This window comes from Bemisia tabaci, chromosome 3 (assembly GCF_918797505.1).
Source record: "Bemisia tabaci chromosome 3, PGI_BMITA_v3".
NCBI lineage: Eukaryota > Metazoa > Arthropoda > Insecta > Hemiptera > Aleyrodidae > Bemisia > Bemisia tabaci.
Window position 1 is genome coordinate 42,082,669 of NC_092795.1, and position 24,055 is coordinate 42,106,723.

Here is a 24,055-nt window from a genome sequence, read left to right on the forward strand (position 1 = left end):
AATTTTTTTTTTCCTGAATCCGATTACATTTATACCTACATTTAAACAAATTTGCAAAATTTGCCGCCCCCTAAAGCCGCCACGGGCCGCGGCCCATGTGGCCACCCCCTTAATCCGTCCCTGTCAACTTGAGAGCTTTTTTTGAGCTGGGGAGTTGATTTCAGAGAAAATCAGTGGCACCATTGTGTTTCTCGCAAACTTTTACATAAGAATCAACAGTCAAATCGCAAATTCCTCACACATGCAACATCTCCACTCTATGACTAGCAGGATGTTAAAAAACTAAATCTTCAATTGTTTTATTTGTATTTTGTGTTTATTTTTTGTCTCTGTAATTTGACATACTTACTTCATTCTGAAGGGCATTTTTACCAATAGGAAATGTGAATAAGAAAATAAAATATTATTCTCTGCTTTTTTTCTCGCTGATTTTCCAAGCTGACATTTTTCAAAAAATAAGGGGAATCAAGGCAAAACGTGAGCAAACATCTGCTTTCGCACAGGTATGGCTCGATTTTCACATCTGATTTTTCATCCGAGCAGAACTTTCTTCATCATGTAGCTATCTGTACTCTCCCCTTGGATGGCAGAATTGCTGACTATACACTTAGAGGAGCATAAATACTGCAACAGAGGTACTTTATACTTTCCACAAAAGTCGACAAACTTGATATGTTCCACCCGGTTATCAAAGAATACTCCTGTGAACAAACAAAAAAACTTAATATGAATACTGCGAAGATCCCGATAATTTTCTGGAGATGTTTCAATTTTCAATTTGAATAACATACCCTTGATTTTCATGAAATAGTGAATATTTTTTCCTCTTGGAATTGCGAAGGAACAAGATGTCGCCGGGTGCATAGTGACTATTATCCCAACCTTGTTCACAACAGTAAATTGTCTCACCAGCAACCCGCAACCGCAACGGTTTAGCGGATGCGCAAAGGGCCAGATGCGTGGGAACCAGAGAGATCGAAACGCCTTCAATATAACGCACGCAACACGGACGTCCGTCAAACACGAATAGTTGCATCCGGCCGTTGTCGTCACTGTTCGTCCTTGTAAGTCGGATGAGACACCAGCTGGATGTGATTTAATCTATTCACGCTCTTTTTTCATCGAAACGTAGTAGCATTTTTTTTATTTTTTCTTTTTCAAGGACATATTGTGTTACTTCTTCAGGACAATTATGATCAAGTCTTGCATTGTGGAAAGGCCTCAAGTGCCGGAAATGATAATGCAGAGAGTAAAACAATTAGTTTTTTCCCCTCCCTCTCTTTCTCTCGCAAATCTTTTTAAGTTTTAAGTTCATCCGAATTATTCTGCGTAGGTAAGTGAAGGAAATTATTTAAGACTCAGTTGGGTCGTTTCGAAAAGGCTCACGCAATTGCGTATGATTATCTCTATAGGAAAGGATCATACTTCCAGCACTAACCAGAGGAGTCAAATTGAAAGAAAGAGGTCAAAACCTACACCAAAATTGAATTTTTGAAAGGAATTGCATATGTTTGCTGTTGGTCGACGGGTAGTATACAGTTTTAGTTTTTTGCTGTGAAAAGGAGAGTGTCTGATACTCTTTTCTATATAAGAGTGAATCCATCTCGCCTCCTTTTTTGTAACGGCCAGCAAAGTTAATGACCTGAGTGATGTTTTTAAATTTGACTGCCACATATTCCTCTGTTCAGATGTTGGTACCAATTATTACCTCGGTGCATTTTAAATGCACCGTCGCACGGTGGATCGAGTCAATAGGAGAGGTCGGACATAGTTTAATAACTTTAAAACAGCATATCTTCATTTATCTGAAATGTTGATGTTTTAAAAATAGTTTCATTGGTTTCCTCGTAAAATTCCTTGAAGTACCACCCTAAAAATTAAAATTGTGATGAGATAAACGTAAGATTTTACAATTTTTGTGAAATATTTTATTTCCGACTTCTCTCAGACTCGTTCTACTTTGCGTCGAGAGAGTATTTCATTTCATTTTTTTCCTTCTTTTGTTTCTTTTTTTCGGTCGAACCTCACAATCTGATTGTGGCAACGAACGACGATGAATCAATTTTAGTGAACAGTGAAATATAGCAATCCTGTCACGCCCTGGTAAAAATTGGCAGTAGAATCTGTGTTCCAAAATACCATAGACCTAAAGCCGGCTGTAAGATTTTCAATAGCTTCTATAGCCGCATGCACAATGTCTTATATCCTTCTATAGCCGATGGCGATTAAGCAACAGCCAGGCGATAAAGTGTATGCTAAATGTTACTAATAACGGATGCTAGGACTTATTGAGTTTTTGGACTACCGCTGTATTTTTGGGCCGTAGTATCTTGATTTATTTTGAGCGAAAAAGCACACATACTTTGCTGCGTACTTTTGAAGGATGCCTGCCATTCCTAATATGTCGGAGCGCCTTCAATTTCGTATGATACTGTGCAATACCTCTGGTGTGAAATAGTTGCTTCAAGCGCATGGCACGCTGCGGCGCGGTGGGCGGGTAGCCAGCGCGAAAAGCGCATTAGCGCCTACAAACCCAACAGGGATACTTCAAGCATTGCGCAATGCGTGAGGTATCCCTGTTAGGTTTGTAGGCGCTAGTGCGCGCTTAACTCGGGCTTCCTCGTTAACTCTTCCTCGGGCGCTTAACTTCCTCATTTGAATTGTTTGATCGTACAGGTATCAAAACTGTATTTTTTCGCTCGCAGACTTTAAAGCACCATACCCGTCGGTTTTCGAACCATCAAAATATTTGGAATATACAATCCCTTAGCAGAATTTCTCGTTGGAAATAACGCAATGTTTAAAGTTTGATAGGCGCACTGTACGAATAAAAATTAGGCTTTAATTTTTCTAGGTGATTATTTTACCTCTGCATTTGGGATTGACGCAGTGGTGGGCGCTGTTGAGGTACTCAATGAGGTGGTTGGGCAGTCCTTCGTTTTTGTACTCCATGTTGTGTATTTTTATCGTGCGCGCTGCCAATTCCATTAGCGAAGGAGGGTTGTGAGTCATGTCCGCAACGAACCGAACGACCAATGGATTTTCTCGGAGACTCAACTGAAAAAAAAAAAAAACAAAACATTTCAGACGAATGACGTTTACCCTAATGCAGTCGAAAGGCGAGAATGTGCTCGCCGATAGAGGGTTGAATCTTTCGGCCATACTCCTGTGGAGGAAAGAATTCAAGGTAGAAGTTTTAGCTCAGTCCAATTCCGAAACAGCGAAGCGTATTCTAGGTGGCGGTAGCCACTCCGGCCCAATCCTTAAAAGCTACCCCCCCCCCCCAAAAAAAAAAAAAAAAAAAAAAAAAAAAAAAAAATTATTGCACAGCAAAGAGCCCGGTAAAACCAGTTCTGCCAGAATCTCCAAGTAGATAGTTGATGAGGGTAGAACCTATGATTTGCCTGACAAATTAGTTTCAGAGCGAGTTAAAAAAAACTCAAGTGTGCTAGTTGGAACTAGAGTCCCTTTATACTGAGAGTCAAGACAACACCCCTCATGGAGTCACAAACGGGAATAAAGATTACAGAAATTGAACGTTTTTCGTAATCTTTGATTGGCTCATTCTTAAATTCCTTTCTCCGTTCCTTCTCTCATTCCATTTGTTCCTTGTCGAACCCGAAATTCCTCGGTCCATTCCAGATTATAATCTTTGCAATTGGTGAAAATGTAATCTTTATTCCCGTTTGTGACACTGTGAAGGCCTAAAATCCGGTTGACCAATCAGAAATGGATTCGCATTGTCTTGACTCTCAGTATAAAGGTACTCTAGTTGGAACCTAAAAGGTTTTCTCAGTGTCGTTTATCCTCAACGCATCTTGCAGATTTTGATGACACTTTTTTGTGTTCACAGCAAAAATTATTCATTTTGTAGTGGTCTGTCCACATTCAAGTATATCCCAGACCTTTCTATCGCCCCCCCCCCCCCCAAAAAAAAATTGTACAAATGACGTGGCGCCAGTCTTCGATCGGAGGTCGGACCTGGGAGCGGCATTGCCGACGGCCGTGCTTCGATGGTTTTCATTCAAATGTCTTGCAAAACTTCTCTCATCATGACTGTTTTGTCATAGCATCATTGACTTGTAATCAATTCTCTCTTATAAAGTCTTCCTTAGAAGTTCGTTGCGAGCATTTCTAAAAGTTCTTAAAACCACGAATTTCCTAGGAACTATTTACCAAAACTTCCATCCCTCTGTTTCTTCCAGAAGCTTATTAAGTAGGTATCATTCCTGAAAATTATAAGTGTCCCAAGAAAATGGTTCGGATCAAAGAACATTTCCAAAAAAAGAATCAGTTAAATAATTTTTGAAGATTTGAAAGTTAATTGTCCTAGAAATAAGGGGAGTTTTTCGGGGTAGGTGTGAGTTGACGCAGCAGCGAAGGGTCGGCGATTGTCTCATGAGGCAAATGTAAGATTTTAATTTCTGTTAGTCAACGTTTAAAAATAAGTGGAAAGCTGAACGTGAGACTTCAGATTATTAACTTAATTTCAAGTGGTTTCTCGAATCTCCAAGTTGTAACCAATCTAACAAGTGATAGGTAATTCACACGTTAATATCTAGCCTTTAATGTAATAAGTGGCGCGTTGCCGGTTTTTATGTCTCGTTTTTTTAAAGCGGTTAATTGAGAAGAAGTATGAGTGAGAAGTTTGAAAAGCCTACTTTTCTAAGATTCATTCTGTGTAAGCGTGGCAGCGCAGTGTGAAACCAAGTAAAGAGCAAAATAAGTGAATCCATCATCTCTCACGTGGAGCTCCCTCTCCTCCCCTAAGCTGACGACAGATAAAATCCCAGTCGTGCCGCTCTCTCACAATCTCAAAAGCAAAGCAGATAAAATTCAAGAAAGAGTGCCTCTTGATACCGCGGACACCAGGCTGCCGATCAGGCGGACGAACAGACTGAAAACGCAGCAATTTTATTTTAATGAAGCATCAAAAACTGATATCTTCCGTATTAAACGTCAAGCGATAAAAATAACATTAATTTTGGGGAGACGAACAATTTTAAATTTTTACCGCGATAACCTGCATTTTTTTTTAAGGGTTGTATAGTGTGCGTTATTGTTTCGTGTAGGTATTAATCGGAAGTTATTTTTCAACGATATTTTATTGTGTTTGAAAAGGCACTAAGTTACTAATCAATGGTATTTTATGCGAAATGGGGGAATTCAATTTTTTGTTTTTCTCGCTCTGAGACAGTTCGCATTTTTTATTGTTACTGCGTCGATATTGTTTCAAACATTTTAGAGCTATTCGTTTTTTTAAAAAAAAATTATTTTTAAGAAGGTTTTGTAAATAATCTTTAGGTCTTTGTGAAGAAACTTTTTAATTTTCCAGGAGTATCTCTTTTTAGAGCCTTTCTCCTTTTTTTTAAAAAACAAAAACAAAAAAAGTGGGTATCATTTCATGGATTTCATGCCCATATTGTCAACAAAGGAAAACACCTCTTTTTTGTCCGAGACCAGTTTTATCTGCAGTGACAGATATGTTATCATAATTAACTTTATGCAAGTGTATGTATTTTAAGACATGACATGTATCGGAGGCTAATTAACAGCAGTTATTGGAAACTCATATAATTGCGGACTTTTTAGACTTTGTTGCTAAGGCCAACGACAACCTAATGTCTCAACGTTTCTCCGGGGTTTTATTTTTTAAATATTATTTTTTTCAGATTCTGAACTGAAACATATAAATAGGATATCAGCCGAGCCAAGTGTAAGCATTATTTTTTGTAAAAGTGAGTTGCTAGCTTTGTGTTAAAAACGAGACCTTAAGAGCACAACCAAAAAAGTATTAAGCTAAGAAGCCTTAAAGGTTGTAAAAAAAGAAATATATCGCATATTACCTCTGAGAGGCACTTCAATGCGATGATTTCTGTGGGCAAGGCTCGCAGTCGATTCTTGTGAAGGAGCAAGGATTTCAACTTCTTAAGGTCTGCCACACTAGCGGGAAGATTTTCCAGTTGATTGTCACTGAGTATCAAAGCTTCCAAATCATTTAATGTGCCTACGCAGTCTGGTAATTCTGTCAGCCGATTGCCTCCAAGGTACAGAATTTTTAGTCTGAAAACAAATTCAAAGTAGAAGGAAAATAAATGGTGGGCATTAAAACAGAGATACACAGGTGCCGAAGCCGGAAAATGTGCTTGGAGCGCAGTGCCTGAACTCCAAACCCGAAACACTTCTTCTGAAAAGAGCACCTAGAAGTGAAAATCTGGTTATCATGAAATCTTCATGCATCAAAGCATCAGAGGAGCTATCTCGATAAAACGAGTATGGCAAGAGCCATAATTTAAGAAAATTGATTTAAATTCTCATTGAAGGACGAACTTTGGTCAGCTTGAGACACATACCTATTCATTAATGGCACATCAGCTTCTAATCTCTCTTTTTTTTTGGGGGGGGGGGGCATCTTTTTTTTGTGCAACCGTCCTCTCTCTTATCCCGTCACCGAAAACCGAATTGAACAATGCATCACGAAATCTAGTTCCTTTGAATGGCTCAATTGCCCTTAGATTATAATTCGAGGAAACTTACTGATTACGTAAAGTAATAAGTCATGTTTGGTAATCAAACAAGGAGAATTGATTTAAGCTCTGCAATTTTGCACCTCACGCGACTCATCAATAATTCGCTCCATTTTCTTGTCAAAAATGATGCGACTTATTGAAAAAATTCAAAAGACGAAATATAAACTTTTTTCTTAATATTCAGAGATTTCCTGTTCCTTCCTTCGTAGGAATAAGAATTGGGAGATTTTTAAATTGACTTCATACAGCTACATTCGTATTTAAATTACTCAAATATCCCACTAATCCAATACTTTTTTAACATTCCTTCTGATTCACTGGCAGAAAGCATGGGCTGAACTAAGGAACCAAGATACGTAATAGACGGATTTTGCTGAGTCAGTGCGTAACATATTTTTCGTTTTGGAAATTGTGATATAGTCAATTTTTCGGCGAGAGCAGCTCAAAATTACTCCTGAGACGACTCAATTTTTCCAAATTTTCTAGAGGAGGCCTTCTGGTCCCCTTTGAACCCAGGAAAATTCCCCACGCCATCTTCTGGAACTGAAATAGTCCTGCAGACCCCCTTAGAGGAGTATTTTTTGTGACCCCCCCCCCCCCCCCCCCACGAAAAGCTCCTACTCCCTAGTTGAGTGAGAGTCTTGCTAAAAATAATGTACCGCGAGGACCACTGAGAAACTCTTGATTTAAGCACATGTAGGTATTTTCTATGAACACACTTCTGTCGTTTTGGTTTGGGAGGAAAATGTAGGAGGCGATTTATTGAAATGTGGAAAATTGGACATGTGGCTTAGGTAAGAGGAAATATTAGAAAAATATAGCGTACGTTCGGAGCCAGATATTTCCAAATTCCATACCTCGCTTATAAGCTGCATTGGTGAAAAAAATACTGTTTTGGTACTGTTAAGTGCAGGAACTAAAAAAACATGGACCTGATTTATTTCTCGATAGCTGGAAGAATAAAAAGGCTTTGACAATAAATTATGAATTATCACAGCAAGCAAGGGTCCCGATTCATCCCTTTCTCCTCTAAATGCATAATCAAGTCAGTCCTTCGATTATAATGCCAGATACGTGTCTAGCACTTAACCATATACATGCAATTTAAAAAAAAATGGGGTATTTGTTTACCACAAACAGCAACAGAAAAGCACCAGAATGCGTTTTTTAGCAAAAGTTTTCTGGGAGCACCTCTTTTACTGAAGCCCCCATCGTCCAATAATGTGTTTAAATGACCCCATTGCACCTCCTAAATGAAGTTAAGGCAAAGGACTGCACATATCCACTAAATTACCTATACGAAACACCCTAAGAAAATATCACTTCGTAATAATCGGGTGTTCAAGGGGGGGGGGCTTAGTTGACAAAAAAGTGTTCTCGGCGCACTTATTTGTATTCCTGAAGTGAACGGCAAAAAAAGAGCTTTAATTGTTTCACAGGAATAAAGCCTCATGTCATGCCAAGATGTGCAGTCTTAATCTGGCCTTAGGAATTCGGACGGAAAATCGATGACGACGTTGATTATCAAACTTTCTCGCCAATGAATTTTCATTGACCATATCGATTGCCCATCGATCGGCAACTTTTCAATTTAAACAATCATAGTATAAAATAATGCGAAGGTTGCAATTAGTCTAATTCCGGTCCATTGAAAATTGTTGAGTAGTGTGTAGGTTCGGGGCGCCATTTTGCAAATGTACCTATGAGTCGAAATCTCACACGACATCAAAGACTTGCAGGCAATTGGACGTATTTCTCCGAAACGGAACTATGTGCATTGAGACATGAGCCCTAAGACCCCTAAGTATGTATGCATAACAGGGCTCACGTCATAGTGCACATAGTTCCGTTCGACAGAAATACATCCAATTATCTCAAGTGCGTCATCAAGATGGCATTTCGAAACGAGACTTCGTCAACGTTCACCACGAGACCGAAGTTCGGGTGAGTGTCACTATTTCAGCTGGATCTCCGACGACTGTGGGAGTCTAGAAACATCCACTTTAAGTGACCAAAATTTTCCTACAAAATTAAAATAATTTCGGAATCTTGAAGTGGAAGTCGCTCTCTTCTTCCTTGAACCGCGCCCCTTTTAGTGACATGAGAGATGCGTACACCCTGAATTGAGAAGTCAAAGATTCTTGCTTGCTGGTGACGTCCCCATATATCTCTGCCCCATTCTATTGCAATATTTCACTCTATGAGACAAAATCATAAAAGTAACCCATAACGCCTGAGGCTCGAAATGCTTAAGACTAAACCTATAAAACAACATTACTTACTGTTGCATAACACAGATTTTCCGCGGGAGTTCCTGGATCTGGTTACTTCCCAGGTACAGGTACTTGATGGACGGTACATCGAGGAGCTGATGGGGGAAGACGTCCAACCGGTTGCCGCTCATGTTGAAGGTTCTCAACTGGTTGAGGTTGGCGAGGCTCTTAGGGATGCCGCTGTTCTCGATCAGGTTGTTCTTGGCGACGAGGGTGGTCAACGGGAACTTGGTGATGGCCTCTGGAAGCTCGGTCAACCGGTTGTTGCTCACGTTCAAGACCCGCAGGTTGGTGAAGCGGACGATGTTGAGAGGGATGACCTGGAGCACGTTGTGGTAGAGCAACATGGTTTCGATTTTCTCCGCCCGCTTTTCACCCTCATGGCAGATGTAGTCGAACTGGTGATGGAGAGCGTGAGAATCTAGGATCAAGTACGAGAAGTTGAGGGTCTTCGCAGAGGTGCAGCTGACTTCGCCATTGTCGCTGCTGTCCGAAGACGAGTCGTGCCGATTCATCTTTATGTGCAGCTCTTCCGACGTCCTTTCCGCGAGACAAATACAACGAGAAATAAAATTCACAGAGGTTTTGTGAGAGATGCCCGAGTAAACACGGCACACGTATAAGCGACGTAGGATTTGCTTACGTATTTAGAAAGAAAGATGGCGGACAAGGCCGTATATCGCGGTTAAAAGCTGAACGTCCGACTGGCCTTTAACGGCGGTTCTGAAATTTGACCTTGGTGAGACCTGGTGATACGAAGTGTTGAAAAATGTCAGGGGAAGCGCTTCGCACATCTAGCTTCTGAAAACACTAATGACGTGGGTGAAAATTTGGATGTGAGAATGCGACAAAGGCGTTGGTAGTTTTAATGCATGAGAGTAAGAAGGAGAGGGAAAAATTTACGGTAATTTAACACTGTTCACAGAGATTTATCTGATCACAAGCTGTCGACAGATTCAGAGGAAAACTTGGAGAAACACAACGCGTAGATACATAAAGAGGACGAATACATGGCAAACAATCGGGCTTATTGATATTATAACTATCGCTCTTCCAATGTTCGATTTTTTGAAGTGGTCAGACTTTAAGTACTGTGTGCCTGAATAAATTTCGAGGTTGAAATGGTACAAGAAAGAATTGCATTAAATCGACAAATTCCGCGGAAAATGAATGGGAATCGTATAGGTATTCAACGCGCTGAAAAATATGGTCGAACTTGTTACCCTAGTATCTATCTGAGATCAAATTTTTGCACAACGAGCAGACGAGGGCGGCAGACAAAGGGAGCACGTTTGAAGTACACGTCTGGGTGTTAAAGCCACTAAGCTAAGAGAGAGCCTCTCATGGAGACTCGTTTCCGCAGTAAGTAAATTTTGAGCCTGTAATAAGCTCTTATCTAAAAGATAACGTGCCCACGAATCTATCTAGCAAAACTTGGTATGGTGGAAACTTGATAAGCAGAACAGGTGTGGATCACCTCTCAACTTAGAAAACGTGAAGCTCAACTCTCATAAAATATAATTGCAAACAACTTTATGCTCTTCAAATTTATACTGCCAGCCGTAATAAATCGCCTAATTAGATGTTACATTCCTCAATTTTTCTCGCCATTTTCTGACGATCATTTGTTGAAACAAAAGATTAATGAAAAAATTAAGAAATTTTATTTTTATCTCATTCAAAATACTGCCAGCCGTAGTAAATCGCCTGATAAGATGCTACATTCCTCAATTTTTCTCGCCATTTTCTGACGATGAATGAATATCGATTCCCATTTGAAGCTATGGTAAAAATCGATTATTAAGGTTTTCGTTGCAAACACCCTGTTAATCGACCCTTTTCCGTATGTTGGAATGGCAGACCAAACGATATTTTGCAAAGCACGCCACGCCACTGGGATTGACATGTTATCCTCATCGCATTCTGCGTCGCAAAAGTAAGCATATGCTTGCATCAAAACATTGCAGCATTGCCAATGAAATGCAACTGTCTTCTCCACTGACAACAAGGAAAATTCATTTGCTTTTGACAAATATCCTTAATTTTGATTTGAATAACGTCTACCGTTTTGGCATTGGGATAATTATTAAGAGAAATAGTGCATTTCCGCGTGTGGACTTTGGTTCCTTGGTTGCCCTGGTAAAAATTGGCGATAGGAGCTGCGTTTCAAAATACCATAAGAGTTCTTATGGCTGACTGAAGAAGGCTATAGAAAATCACATAGCTGGCTGTAGAAAGCGGAGCAAATCATATAGCCGGGCTATACGAAGTTATAAAAAAGTATACAGTCGGGCTATAGTTTCTATCGCCGAGCTTTACACTTTATCGCCTTTGGCTATAAAAGACTACAAGAAATTGTGTAGAAATTCGTGTGCTTTGGAAATCATTAAGTTTTTTACGGAGCTACTTTAATGTTTATTAAACACACTTTATATTTTCCTTTAAAACACATTTTTTTCATCAATTAAAATGAGAATAATCCATACAGAGTGTGCAAACATTTCAGAATCATGAGTTGAAAACCGCTGACTCCGCGAGATTAAATATTAGAGCCCGACACAAAGCGGAGCGGCGACGCACTGGCGCCTACAAACCTAACAGGGATACTTCACGCATTGCGCAATGCGTGAAGTATCCCTGTTAGGTTTGTAGGCGCCTATGCGCGTTACGCGCTGGCTGCTCGCCCGCCGCGCCGCGCCGCAGCGTACCACGGCGCTTGAAGCAACTATTTCAAACCAGAGGTATTGCACAGTATCGTACGAGATTGAAGGCGCTCCAACATATTAGAAATGGCAGGCATCCCTCAAAAGTACGAAGCTTTCCTCGCAAAATAAATCAAGATAAAACGGCACAAAAAGATAGCGGTAGTCCAAAAACTCACTAAGTCCTAGTATCCGTATTTAGTAACGTTTAGCATAAACTTTATCGTCTGGCTAATGCTTAATCGCCATCAGCTTTAAAAGGCTGTAAGAAATTGTACTGCCGGCTACAGAAGTTATTGGAAATCTTACAGCCGGCTTTAAGTCTATGGTATTTTGGAACATAGATTCTACTGCCAATTTTTACCAGGGTGACTTGAATTTTTGAAAAGGCCAAGATTTCGCTCCAAAAGTGAAAAACTGGATGATTTTAAAAGTTTATCGTTGGCTTTTTAAGTCTATTGCTGCATATGGGATCCTTACACAATCCTCATAAGTCTGCTGTTATCAAATAATTTTCATTGTGCTCTTCAAACTCACGAGAGCACTTAGTTTGCTCCTTTCTTTCTCTTTTATTTCCTCTCTACTCTCTCATTTCCTCTCTGTAACTCACTCTTACATTGTGTATCTTTCATCTAGACTAATAGAAACGTTTAACCTGCTTCAATGTTTCTTTGTACTTTGTTTCAGGGATGAAGGATAGAAGAAGAAGAAAAAAGCTAAACATTATTTTCAACAAGTTTATTCGATTTTTTTTCTGTTCATATTACAAAGTGACAGTTTGAGAGAAAATTATTTTATTAATATTTACGTGTACAGGTTAAGGTGAAATCTCCGAAATCACACGCAGAACAAGTACCTTGTGCGATTGAAAGTAATAACTTTCACGTTGGATCCAATGACTTAATATTTGTAAATATGGAGGCACCAAATCAGTAGATACTCTCATATATGTAGTTTGAGACTTACAATGCCTCGAAAAAAATTCAACAAAATTTTGTGATTAATTTAATGAGAGATGAAGGAAATGACTTTACTCATTTCCACTTCATTTTTCCCGGCTTGCAACTTTTTGAGATACTTTCCAATAATCACTGCGCTGTTCTTTACAGCATGTAACAAACATTAGAAACGAACATTTTTACAAAAAAAAACCACTCATATATACTTACAAAAAATATACGTAATTTACATTGTTGGTGGATGAATTTATGGCGCTTGGTGATTGATACATTTCCAAATTTCTCCCCAAATCAAATTGCGCATTGCCTAAGTATGATATATTACTGTCTCTCGTAAGCAAAAAGGTACATTTAATTTGCCCCCATTTTTCTCTATTGCTTCCCCACATTTTTGTCTTGGCAAAAACTTAAATCTGTAAGGATGCATAGCAGCAAGAAAATGCACACGTTGTACCTACACTTCGACAAAGCAACACAGAATCCGTTCTCCTTCAGCGGGCCGATTACTATTGAAATTGATCGACAAAGCTATGGACAAAGAAGACGAAAAGGATACGAAGGGCTCCAACTGGTGGGAATAGGAGGTCGCAATGGACTAAAGAGGTAGGTTATAGACTAACCAACAGCAGCCCACAAGGGACCCAATAGTTAGTCCATCGATTTTTCCCTCAGTCTATTGGAACCACCCATTTCAACCAATAGGCTCGCTCCAGACCCCCTATGTCTTCTTTGTCTAGTTCTTTCTCTGTCGATTTCAATAATCAGCACCAACTGCCCAACATTGACATCAAGTCCAATTTACATTTATTACGCGCGCCCTTATCAACATAAACCAGTTAAATTTAGAGTCCCTTTATACTGAGAGTCAAGACAATGTGAATCCATTTCTGATTGGTTCCCGTATTTTAGGCCTTCACAGTGTCACAAACGGGAATGAAGATTACATTTTCACCGATTGCAAAGATTATAATCTGGAATGGACCAGGGAATTATGGGTTCGGCAAGGAACAAAAGGAGTGAGAGAAGAAACGGAGAAAGGAATTTGAGAATGGGCCGATCAGAGATTACAAAAAACGTTCAATTTCTGTAATTTTTATTCCCGTGTGTGACTCCATGAGGGGGTGTTGTCTTGACTCTCAGTATAAAGGGACTCTAGTTGAATTGATCTGTTTACTTGGCCGTGAAAGCTGATGGCAGACCTTGTCTCACCCCCCATTTAAAATGCCCGTTCTTGTCGGTCTTGACGTACGAAAAAACCGGGGCATGGATCTGAGCTCCGCCCTCCGTTTCTTCCGAGTCAGCATCCTCGTCATCACTCCGCCTTTTATACGCCCACCTCTTGCCACCCAATCCATCGACGCTCTGCCGCTTCTTCTGGAAGCTCCTCGTCCCCGGAGACCCGAAGAACTTGTAAGGAGGCACCAGAGACTCGGACTGACGCTTGGTGTGCTGCGGCGGCGTGCCGAAATCGCTCGGGGGTATCAGGAACCCGTTGTCGCGCACGGAGCCCTGCGGGACGAAAGAGTCGAACTGGCTGAACGGGGGCGGAGCCTTGGTCGTGAACGTCGCTTGGGATGCAGCCCCGAGGGACCCCAGATTCTTCGGCCCCAGGTTGTTGTTGAAGGAATTCACCGGCTGTTGTCTAAAACCGGGAGGTTCCAAACCGCTGGTGAACGGGTTGCTGGGTTGCGGGATGCCGTTGGATTTCGGCACCCCCCACACGATGTCCGAATGCGGGGCGTGGTGGGGACTCTGAGGAGGGGGCCCGAAGGGTGATGTCGTGGGGAAGTTGTTGTGACCCTGGTTGTAGTCGGCGAACTGGTTATGGTTACTGAAACTCACGGGGGCGTTTTGACTAGCTGCGAAGGTTGGGTTGCTCGCGGGAAGACTAGAGGGCCGCCTGAAATTCGGGGGTGGCCCCAAGCTGTCTTCTAGGTGTCGCGAGGGAGCGGAATTCTCCACGGGCGGATTGAGGATCTCGCTTGCGTCATAGCCTAGGTCCCATTTCCCTCCCTCGTTCAGGAGGGTGGGTTGGAAGGGTTGATCAATATGTATTCCATTCAGATCACGCGACTGTGGACCATGGTTTGGTGCCGGCGCTTGGAAGGAGGACGAGAAATGCGAGGCTGAGCCGAATAAGTTTGAGAAGTCGGGGGTGGTTGTGGGTGCAAAGGGAGGGGGTAGTGGAGCAGGATTGAGCGTGTGAGATGTGGGGTTGAAGGCTGGTGTTTGGACGTTGGGACTGGGTGGCGTTAGGTAGTCGACGAGACCGTTTGGTGGGCCCTGGGGTTGGGTCAGATCCACGCTGTCGGCCAGGTTCGGCGTGAGATTCCCGTTGAAATCCGAGCGCTGCTCGCCTTGGTCAAGGGGTGGCCGCACGTGACCGACTAGAGGACCGAATACGTCATCCGCTCCCGAGAACTTGGCAAATGTGGAAGCAGGGTGGGTTTGTCGTTTATATCTATTCCCTGAAACAGAATGAAATAGCCAAGAGGGTAATTTGGGGAGTGAAAAAACCTCATATTCGGATACAAAAACGAGCAAATAAAATCCCCGAATTTTTCATTTCATCCGAGATTTCGGGACAAATCAAGAAAACTGCATTAGTTCCGGTAAATGTTTCCCGATAAGATTCTCATGATTTGTTTCCTATGATAGAGCTATAATGAAAATCGAAACTTTATGAAAACACACACATTCAGCGTGGGGTTGATGTTTTCCAGTATCACCATCAATTAAAATTTTACACCAAGCACAGAAATTTCAAAGAAACAAGTACAAATTTTTTTGCGAACTAGTGCATTATTATTAATTAGAAAATCGATTACAGAGTAACAAGAAAAACATAAGAGGGAGATAATTCCCTATCAAGTACCGGGGAAAAACCGTGCACTTAAAATCGTTGATTCGTTTGTATAAAATAGTGGTCAAAGGCATATTGAACAATTTATTTGATTCATGCTCTCAGATTTAAAGAGGTATGTCAACACAGCATGTAAATTACACCCACAGTCTCGATTGCAGCTCAACTGGGCCAAAACAAATACAGTGAAACGTTTAAAAGACGGAACCATCATAGTTGTCCTCTGCTCCAATGCAAGTTTAAGCACTTGTTTTCTCTCTTTCTTTTTATTTTAAACGAGAGTTGTGCGTAATTTTTCTAGAATTATTTCATTTCCAACCTCGTAAGCGCTGTCTCCACTCGTCAATATGGCGTCAAAATGGAAGCTCAAAGTGAATCGATTTCGTCGATGAGTGTCTCTAAGTCGGGACTTGATGAAATTGATGAGAGTTGCAGCTCAAAATAGAGCGGCGCGAATCTTTTTTGATCAACAATCGCGAACAGATCGTTTTTGTCGATTCACTTTGAGCTTCCATTTTGACGCTATTTTGACAAGTGGACACAGGGTTTTACGTTCACTTTTCACCGGTCATCCTCAAGATGCATCCGACTGAAAACATTTTATTGCAGACTGATTTTACGTCCAAAGCGCTCCTCGCGGCGCTGAGCGATAACTATTCGGGCTCAGCCGTATTGCGGTTTTGCATACTCATCGTTTTGAAGGAAATTTTTTGTTGGAGCCGCATCACTCGTCCTAAGTTCTGTGATATGATGAACGATCTTTTTTCAAAAAATCTGTACCGCGCAGATTTGAACCAGATAACTTAAAATGTGATTATTTTATTAATGTTTTTCCACGCGAGAGGTCGCTCCGCGGACCAACCTCTTGCAAAAGGTTCGTGTCGCTCATACTCACAAATGAATTATACTGCTAGTCTCCTCTCTCTCATTTTTTTTAATCTTTTCCATAATGTAAAAGGTTTACATATAGATTGTATTTTGCAAAAAGGAACCAGAAGCATTGCAATGGTGCTAAGATTGTGCAACTTTATCCTTTGGAATAAAACTACTGAAACCATGAAAGAATATGAAATATACATGATAATTTTTGTCTTAAAACAGTTTTTAGCGAGTAAAATAGGAACTGTTCATGGATAATCGGGTTTTTCTTCCAAGACAAAAAAATATGTACAATTTTAGCAACATTGCAATGTTCCTGGTTCCTTTTTGCAAGATGCAGTCCATATGATCTGAGTGCATAAGGTTGTTCATCAATTTTGTCGTCGAGTTTTCCCAGATGCACCGCACGCAAAAATTCGACGACTCTGTTGAATCCAATCCAATCGCCTACTGCTGGTAATCGAATCGTCAATTGTTGCCAAAATGAAGACACTGTTGACAACCATTTTTCCGCGCATGCATTATCTAATTACTTGTACGCACCAGATAGTTCTTGGCTGTTCCTGTAAATGGCATCCTCCAGTATGTAAATGTTCGACTCTCCGTTCCTCATGCATAGGCAAAGACTTAGGGCGAAAAATATCTGCAACAAGTTGGAAAAGTAAAATGAAGCGGAGACTTACCAGCGAGCAGAATTTTGAGGAGGATTCATGTTTAAAAACTAATTGATGGTGAAACCACAGAACAGCGTATCTCAGTTGCAGTGTTTCAAAATCTCCGTTCTTATTTTATTTTTTTTCAAAGGAGACTGTATCAACATCATGACTTAGAATTTCACGGAATTTTTTTCACTTAGAGGAGCAAAATCACCGAAGTTTTCGAGAAAGTACGTCTGGGTAGTTTTCTGGGTAATAATGTATGACAGGAATTCTGCAACGCCGAAAACCGAGATACGCATTTCTGCAGTTTCACCATCGTTATAGATTAGGTAAATAGCTCGATCAAAGACAATTACCAGGTGTATGCGTTGAACAGGTAAATATATTGTAAAGTTACTAACTTACAGTTTCCTTATATCTGGAGCTTCTGTCCAGTGAATCCTAGGGCCAGATTTTTTAAAAATGTTATTTTTAAACGGTTATTTTTAGCCGCATTTCAGCGCACCAAGGTGCTCTACGACTCCCAATCGTCATTGAAATCTATCACCCCACGGATCACTAGGTAAATGACACGATTCTGATTTCTTCCTTTAATCCCTGCCGCTAACCTGTTACTGGACACCTACGCCACCCTACTTTAGGAACCCAATGGATCATTTTTTTGAGCAACCGACCGTCCACCATCCTTCATACATGCTCCTACCAAAACCAGTTGCTTGGTTTTGATATTGTGTCTATGGCCGTTCTGAACCCCTATTATTTCACGCACTATCGTTCATTACGATTAAAAAGGCAATGCGTGAATGATCGATTATCGATATTTTCTCGTTGGAAGCTATGGTTAAGTATCCATTATTAAGGTGCTCGTTGTGAAAAACCTGTCTATCGATCCTTTTCTGTAGGTTTAAATGACAGATCAATCGATATATCGCAGAGCACGCTACCGGCCACGCCACTGATTACGAAGGAACTGTCACCGTAAGATCCTCGTATATCTTTGGCATAGTTCATTCCGGTTGGCCTCAGGATTTCTTTGGATCTTTTTTTTTGACTGCCTTCATATTTTATAGTTACTTTTTTTACTATCCTTGTTCCTTGTGTTTAAAGGTGTCCCTTACAAATTCAAACGTGCGGGGTCCTCCTTCAGGGGTGAAGGCTTTGTGTCATTAAGGGATGAGTTAGATTTAAGGGCGGCGGAAGACCCGCCTGGATCGTGCGTGCCTTGGGGCACAGTCGGGGCTGATGATCTAACTGACAACACGCGTTTAATCATATCCATTAATACATTGACCATTGAGATCATTCCCGTGAGAAAAATTCGCTGCTACTGGTATTATTATCATCAACTGTGAGGCACTCAGGAGAGCCGCGTACTTCTAGAATTTGCGCAAAAAAAGATGAGGAGATGACGTTGATTTTCCCAAAGGCAACAAGAGGGGAAGTTTTAATATAAGTGGATGTTCTGCGTGTGAGGGAGTTATGGTTCCGCATCAAAGCAAACCTAATCAGAGCGTTGGTAAGATTGTTCAGTTTGTCTGGGAGAGAGGATAGGTGCTGCCGCGGAGAGATATGGGACGATTGGGGGCCACTTTGATGCCCTTCAGCACCTAGATTGTAGAATTGTTATTACCTGACCTTGATCGAAAAACCCCTTTCTTAGGGGCTTTCTTCCCCTTTCTTTCTACTCTTTGATCAAGGTCATTTAATAACGATTCAATAATCTGATCACAGACGCCCATAATCCCGTATATCTATGTTAGAGAATTTTTAAGCCGACGGGAGTTTCTAAAATAGGTCACTGGCACCCTTGAATACCTCAGAAAGTAGTAATAGTTTAATTATCCTTGATCAGCCGGAAATCTCGTCGGGAAAACTGGATACCTTCGGAGGAGTTCCGCGCTAGAGTCCAAACCCCGTGATTAAGTCACGATTGCTCCTCGATAGTCGATATGCTCCATCTTTTTACAATGGAAAAAAACGCTCCGTAATCTTGGTAACTCCCTACTGTGACTTAATTGCTGAGTTGAAGCTAACTCTCTCATATAGGTGGGAAGACCGCTCGGGTTATCAATTATTTGTACCAGCCCTCACACAATATTGACGATCGTTTCCCAGGTAATCCCGGATGATGGAATGAAAGAAAAGAATAAAATAAACAAATTTTACAAGAATTCCTATAAATTTGATAGATATTAAACTGCAATTGAAAAGAGAGCAGACATAGAGACCGTCAGTAAATCATACGTGCATCGAAATTCTTCTACGCGCCTGAAATAGGGTGGAAGCGCGCATGGATGACAGCTGCGCGATTGAAAATTTGCCACCGAACTTTGAAACAAGCGAGACATCTCAGAAGTTCAGAAATTCACAATGCGTTAAGGACTCTTACAGTCCTCTTATGGGCGCTAATGCTTGTCGGGCCAACCAGCGATCGCACTGTGATAGGCGCAATGCGTGAAGTATTCCTGCACTCTTGTAGGCGCTAATATGCGTCTGGCGCCGACCAGCGCAGCGCAGCGACCGCAATGTGTTTGGCGCAATGCGTGAAGTATCCCTGCAGTCTTGTAGGCGCTAATAAGCGAGTCCTAATATGCTTATTTGCTGTTGTACTATGTTTGGCGAGGTTAGAAACGATGATACAGCATTAGATTTGAAAGAAACTGTAGAAACAGAGCAGAGGAGAGATAATGAGTTTAAAGAATGGCTGGGTGAAATTGATGAAACGATTCGTGCGAATAATGAGTATCTAAAATCATATGAAAATAAAAAGCAGAAGCCATTGCGAGTATTTCACTCGTGAATTAGATACATACATCAGAGGAAAAAATTTTGACGTAAAGAGACAACCTTTATTTTGCCACCTAGGAATTGCACTGAGGAGTTTGAAAAGGAAATGAGGGCAGATTTTCGGAAACAAGTGAATAAGTTCTCACCTAATAATGTAAAACTAGAGACTGAACGTCTAGAAACAGCAAGTTAGAGACAATAATTTTATCTCAATTGGACTACATTTTACCATAAGGATTTACCTATTATTCTCTGGCTTTTCCTTAGAATATTTAGACTTGTAGTTATAAAGAAATCCTTTGTCATATAATTGTGTTGATTTTTGCCCTTATCAAGCCATAGTCCATTCATTTGTCTTCGGAGCTTTTTCGTAGCAAGAAAACGAATATTCGACTCCAATCTCTCGGATCCAAATAGTCCATGATGAACGAAAGTCGTTTTATGGCCTTGGTCAAAACTATAGCTACTTGGTCTTATCATTTACTTCCGCAACACATTATCATTGATTGCTTCTATTTATTTATTTATTGATAATTTATAAATAAGTAGGTATTTGCTCGAGCACGTAACTTCCTCTCTGTCTGAGCAGACAAATTTAAAGTGGAATATAATTGCTCTCCTTCACCTCTTCCTCTCTCCCGGAATAGGAGGAAGGAAACCGAGGAAAAGAACTCCAGCTGGGAGTCCGGATATCATAGAGAGCAGAAAAGTTGCGTAAGGTAGTGAGAACAGTGATTCAAACGAAAATCGAAGATACTAGAGAATTCTATTTTTGGTAGAACTAGTCGCAGTATTCATTGTAAAACTGAAAAAAAGATTCATCCTCTCAAAATCCTCAAACATGACTTCCTGAATATCTCTCTTTCCCTGAAAATATTATATTATTTATGCTTTTAACAGGTGAGCTGAAGGAACATACGCCCTTGTTGGGATAAAAATAAATAGAACTTAATGGCGAGGTCTTCTCGTTGAAGTCTTTGGAGGGTGATTTGAAAGTTAAATATGAGCGGTGCTAGGTCATTTTTCCTAAATTTTTTTTTCCTACATCAGGTTTTCCTATTAATTTTTTCCTACTCGTTTTTTGTCCTATTACAGTAAGTCCTACGAGTGAGATGTCCCACTGGCTTTTTTCCTAAGGGTGTTTGTCCTAATAATTCAATAATAATTGAAACGTAAACATGAGCAGAGTAGAGGGAAATTTTTCAGAAAGAGTAAAGTTTTCTCAGCGAGCCGAATATAAGTCCGTGAACAGGAGACATTACAAGCTGAGCCTTCTATACCCTCAATATAAGAAGGAGGATGAAGCTCCACTACTTACGGGCATGCGGCCACAATTTTAACTTGTGAGGTACCTATGTTGTTTTTTTACTTTCTCGATCCCCTAGTTTTAAAATTGAATTTCGGACAAATGCCCCTAGGAAAAAAGCCAGTAGGACATCTCAATCGTAGGAGTAACTGTGATGGAACAAAAAACGAGTAGGAAAAAAGTATTAGGAAAAATTGCAGTAGGAAAAAATGTTTTAGGAAAAATGACTTGCCACCAAAAATTATATGTTGATTTGTTTTTCATTTCCAAAATTTCCAATGCGTATTTTAAAAACACGATTGTTCTTAATGGTTATTCAAAATTTACCTTTCATCGGGAGAAACCATTTTTTCCCCATTAAAACTACAAGAGGATGATATAAGCCCTTTACAAAATTATGGAATATTTTTTTGGACTACTCTTGACAGACTTCTGATACAGACTTCGACAATTCCTGAAAATCTCTTCCTCACTTCCCTCTTAATTTACAGTGACAACTTCAGCGCACAGCGACGATCAAACATTCTGGGCACTTAAAGGTTTACATTTTATTTTATCTGATAAGAACCTTAAGCAAGATAAAAGTTGATGTATGCATACCGCAACAGGAAACCAGTATCTTTGTGTATTTAATTCAGAAACTTTCTAGGGGTTTACCCCCTTTCTTTCAGTTGCGAGTTCCCCTTTAATCACGCACTGATAAATCTGAGAGGAGGGTAAACTGTTGACTTTGGCCGCGCGAGTGGTTTAGGAGCGTAAAGTCATTTTCACCTTTTGTAAGATCATTTTAATTCACTAAGTAACCACATCCACAAATTACACTGACAATGCTCAGCATATTTTCATACGGCCGGTCACGATGAGAAAATTTCATCTGAAACCTCAAAAAGCACAGTATCTAATCCCGACGGTTTTTCTACCGCAGTGGGTGCGCGTTTCTCACACAAAAAGCAGGGACAATGAGCGTGTTTTTTCATAACTGATAGCTTTTTTTAAAAACAATTTCCATACGTAATCAAAGATTAGCTTTTCCTTGTCAAGTTTTACGAAGTGTTTTCATCCTCTTGAAGTCATCAATAGAGTTTTATTTCAAAATATTTTCCTGTCGTAGCTGAACCGAGTTTATCAAAAATACACCAAGCCGCATTTTGAGGAAAAATGAGTGAGGAGTAGTTCCGAATTCCCTTAGTCGTAAAATTCTCTCCTGTCAGGAATTCAAAGCTGGGAAAAAATATTTTGAAACTTAAAATAGGCATTTAACTTACTGTTCTTAACATTAAGTCTCATGGAGGAATGAAACTTCAAACCTCTTTTTTTCGTTCAAATTTGATGTGACTTGGTGTGCTCAAACCCCGTTTACTTGATCACTCACTATCACTAGTAATAAAAAAATGAATATTCTTGAAAAATTAATGATTTTACTATTTCATAGGGAGTAAGATACTATGGTACTATATCAATCATCACTGTGTGCAGAACAAATGAAGACATTTTTTTTCAGTAAGGAAATTTGAGGCCAAATATGTACACGAAAGAATACTCACGTGTTTTGGGTAATCCATTTTCACGAAATAAAAACACTAAGAAGTAAGGAGTCACACTAGCACTACAGGGTTACAAACCCAAACACTGGATTGCTAAAACTACAACTTTTAATTCCAAACTAAGTGCTCGATTCGCGAGCTGCAACTTAAACTAGGACTGCAAGTGCACATTTGAGGAGTGTCTTTTTCAAAGGCGACGACTGCCCTCCGCGGGGCATCTCAGCGGTGCGTTTGTGTCATCGGACGTTCACGTGCGACACTGTCACGGCGGACCCCGCGTTTACGTATTTTGTTACGCCTTTTTGAAAGTGTTCTGTAATTGTACACCGCGTGTGTCGCGATCGGGCTCCATCGCTCATCATCCAACGGAATACCCCGGAGAAATCGAAACCGAAACCGATGGACCCGCTTGAGCTCCGACCGGTTGCCACGGTGATCGTCGAAAAAGAAAGTGTTTGTTTTTCTTTTTCGTGAGGAAGGGCGACGCGACAAGGTAGCCCCCCCCCCCCCCGCCCTCGTCCGTCGCCCATCCCCCCGCGTTCACGTTGCGACTGTACTTCCTACCGAGCGCACAGCATGGTCTTTGCGAGGATGCCAACTGCGTTTGTAACGCACCTTGAAGGATGACGTCATATATCTAGGAAGAATCGCTGGTTGCTTAGACTAATAGCGCTCCTGTCTTCAAAAAACGAAATTTTTAAGCTAATTGGCCAATTTTTTCCCGAGAAATATTTCTGGCCGAGCAAAAAAAAAAAAAAAAAAAAAAAAAAAAAAAAAAAAAAAAAAAAAAGCGTAGGCGAGGTCAGAGCAATCCTTTGGGGGTAACCAGGCTTTCCGGTAGGGGTATGCTTCTTCCAAAACAAAGGGTTTTTTTTTTTGGGGGGGGGGGTCTCCTTTGGCAAATATTTGGGAAGTTGACCTGTCTTGTATTCTAAGGATACTTATTTGCGGCAAACTTAGTCGAGTGCAAACATGGTTCAACTCCAGCAATAGTCCGCGAAAAACCGTGCCTAACTTTTTCCTTTTTCCCTATCGCATCATGCAGTGAGAATTTATCGGTTCGGAAGCTATTTTCAAACGTGGAGATTTTCCGGGGGAGGGCACCAAATGATATTATTTCAAATTCTAAGGGGTAGGCCACCCTGGTCCCTTAAGAACTACACCCATGGGGGAAAGGGGCCCCCATTCCAAGGTAGCAATCTTTGTGGAAGAGCGATTTTAATCCAGTCAGGTCGAAAAATCAGTATTCGTGGTTCAATTTATTTTGGTTTGAATAGAAAACGTAAGGTTGGATTATAATAGAATAATTTTGGGTCTCAAGCAGGCAGATTTATGCTCACACAGAAACTGAGAACATTCTGATCTCATACCGAAAAAAAGTCGTGAAAACCCATGTCACAACCTTTTTCCACAAATATTCCATCTCAATACGCTTAATCTTAAAGAGAACTCTCTTATAGTAGCCTAATAATAGCTGCATCTTACGCTCAAGATGCAAATCCTTACCCTGGCACCTTTTTTGTGGAACAATTTCAACGCTTTTTCGTTGAGTA

The 24,055-nt window shown here is 40.6% G+C and overlaps 2 protein-coding genes across 2 annotated transcripts; both read right to left on the bottom strand.

Annotated features, from left to right (window-relative positions):
- Positions 1–294: 294 nt before the first annotated feature.
- LOC109039446 (leucine-rich repeat-containing protein 58) lies at positions 295–10,167 on the bottom strand. The gene is made up of 4 exons (XM_019054925.2): positions 8,813–10,167; positions 5,847–6,063; positions 2,868–3,057; positions 295–701 (listed from the first exon to the last, which is right to left on the bottom strand). Exons 1-4 carry the CDS (start codon positions 9,316–9,318, stop codon positions 532–534), a joined length of 1,083 nt encoding a protein of 360 aa, XP_018910470.1. The 5' UTR covers positions 9,319–10,167; the 3' UTR covers positions 295–531.
- Positions 10,168–12,257: 2,090 nt separating this feature from the next.
- Positions 12,258–22,987, bottom strand: LOC109039435 (uncharacterized). The gene is made up of 3 exons (XM_019054909.2): positions 22,503–22,987; positions 16,750–16,849; positions 12,258–14,932 (listed from the first exon to the last, which is right to left on the bottom strand). The coding sequence occupies exons 1-3, from the start codon at positions 22,518–22,520 to the stop codon at positions 13,635–13,637; spliced, it is 1,416 nt and encodes a 471-aa protein (XP_018910454.2). The 5' UTR covers positions 22,521–22,987; the 3' UTR covers positions 12,258–13,634.
- Positions 22,988–24,055: the final 1,068 nt, after the last annotated feature.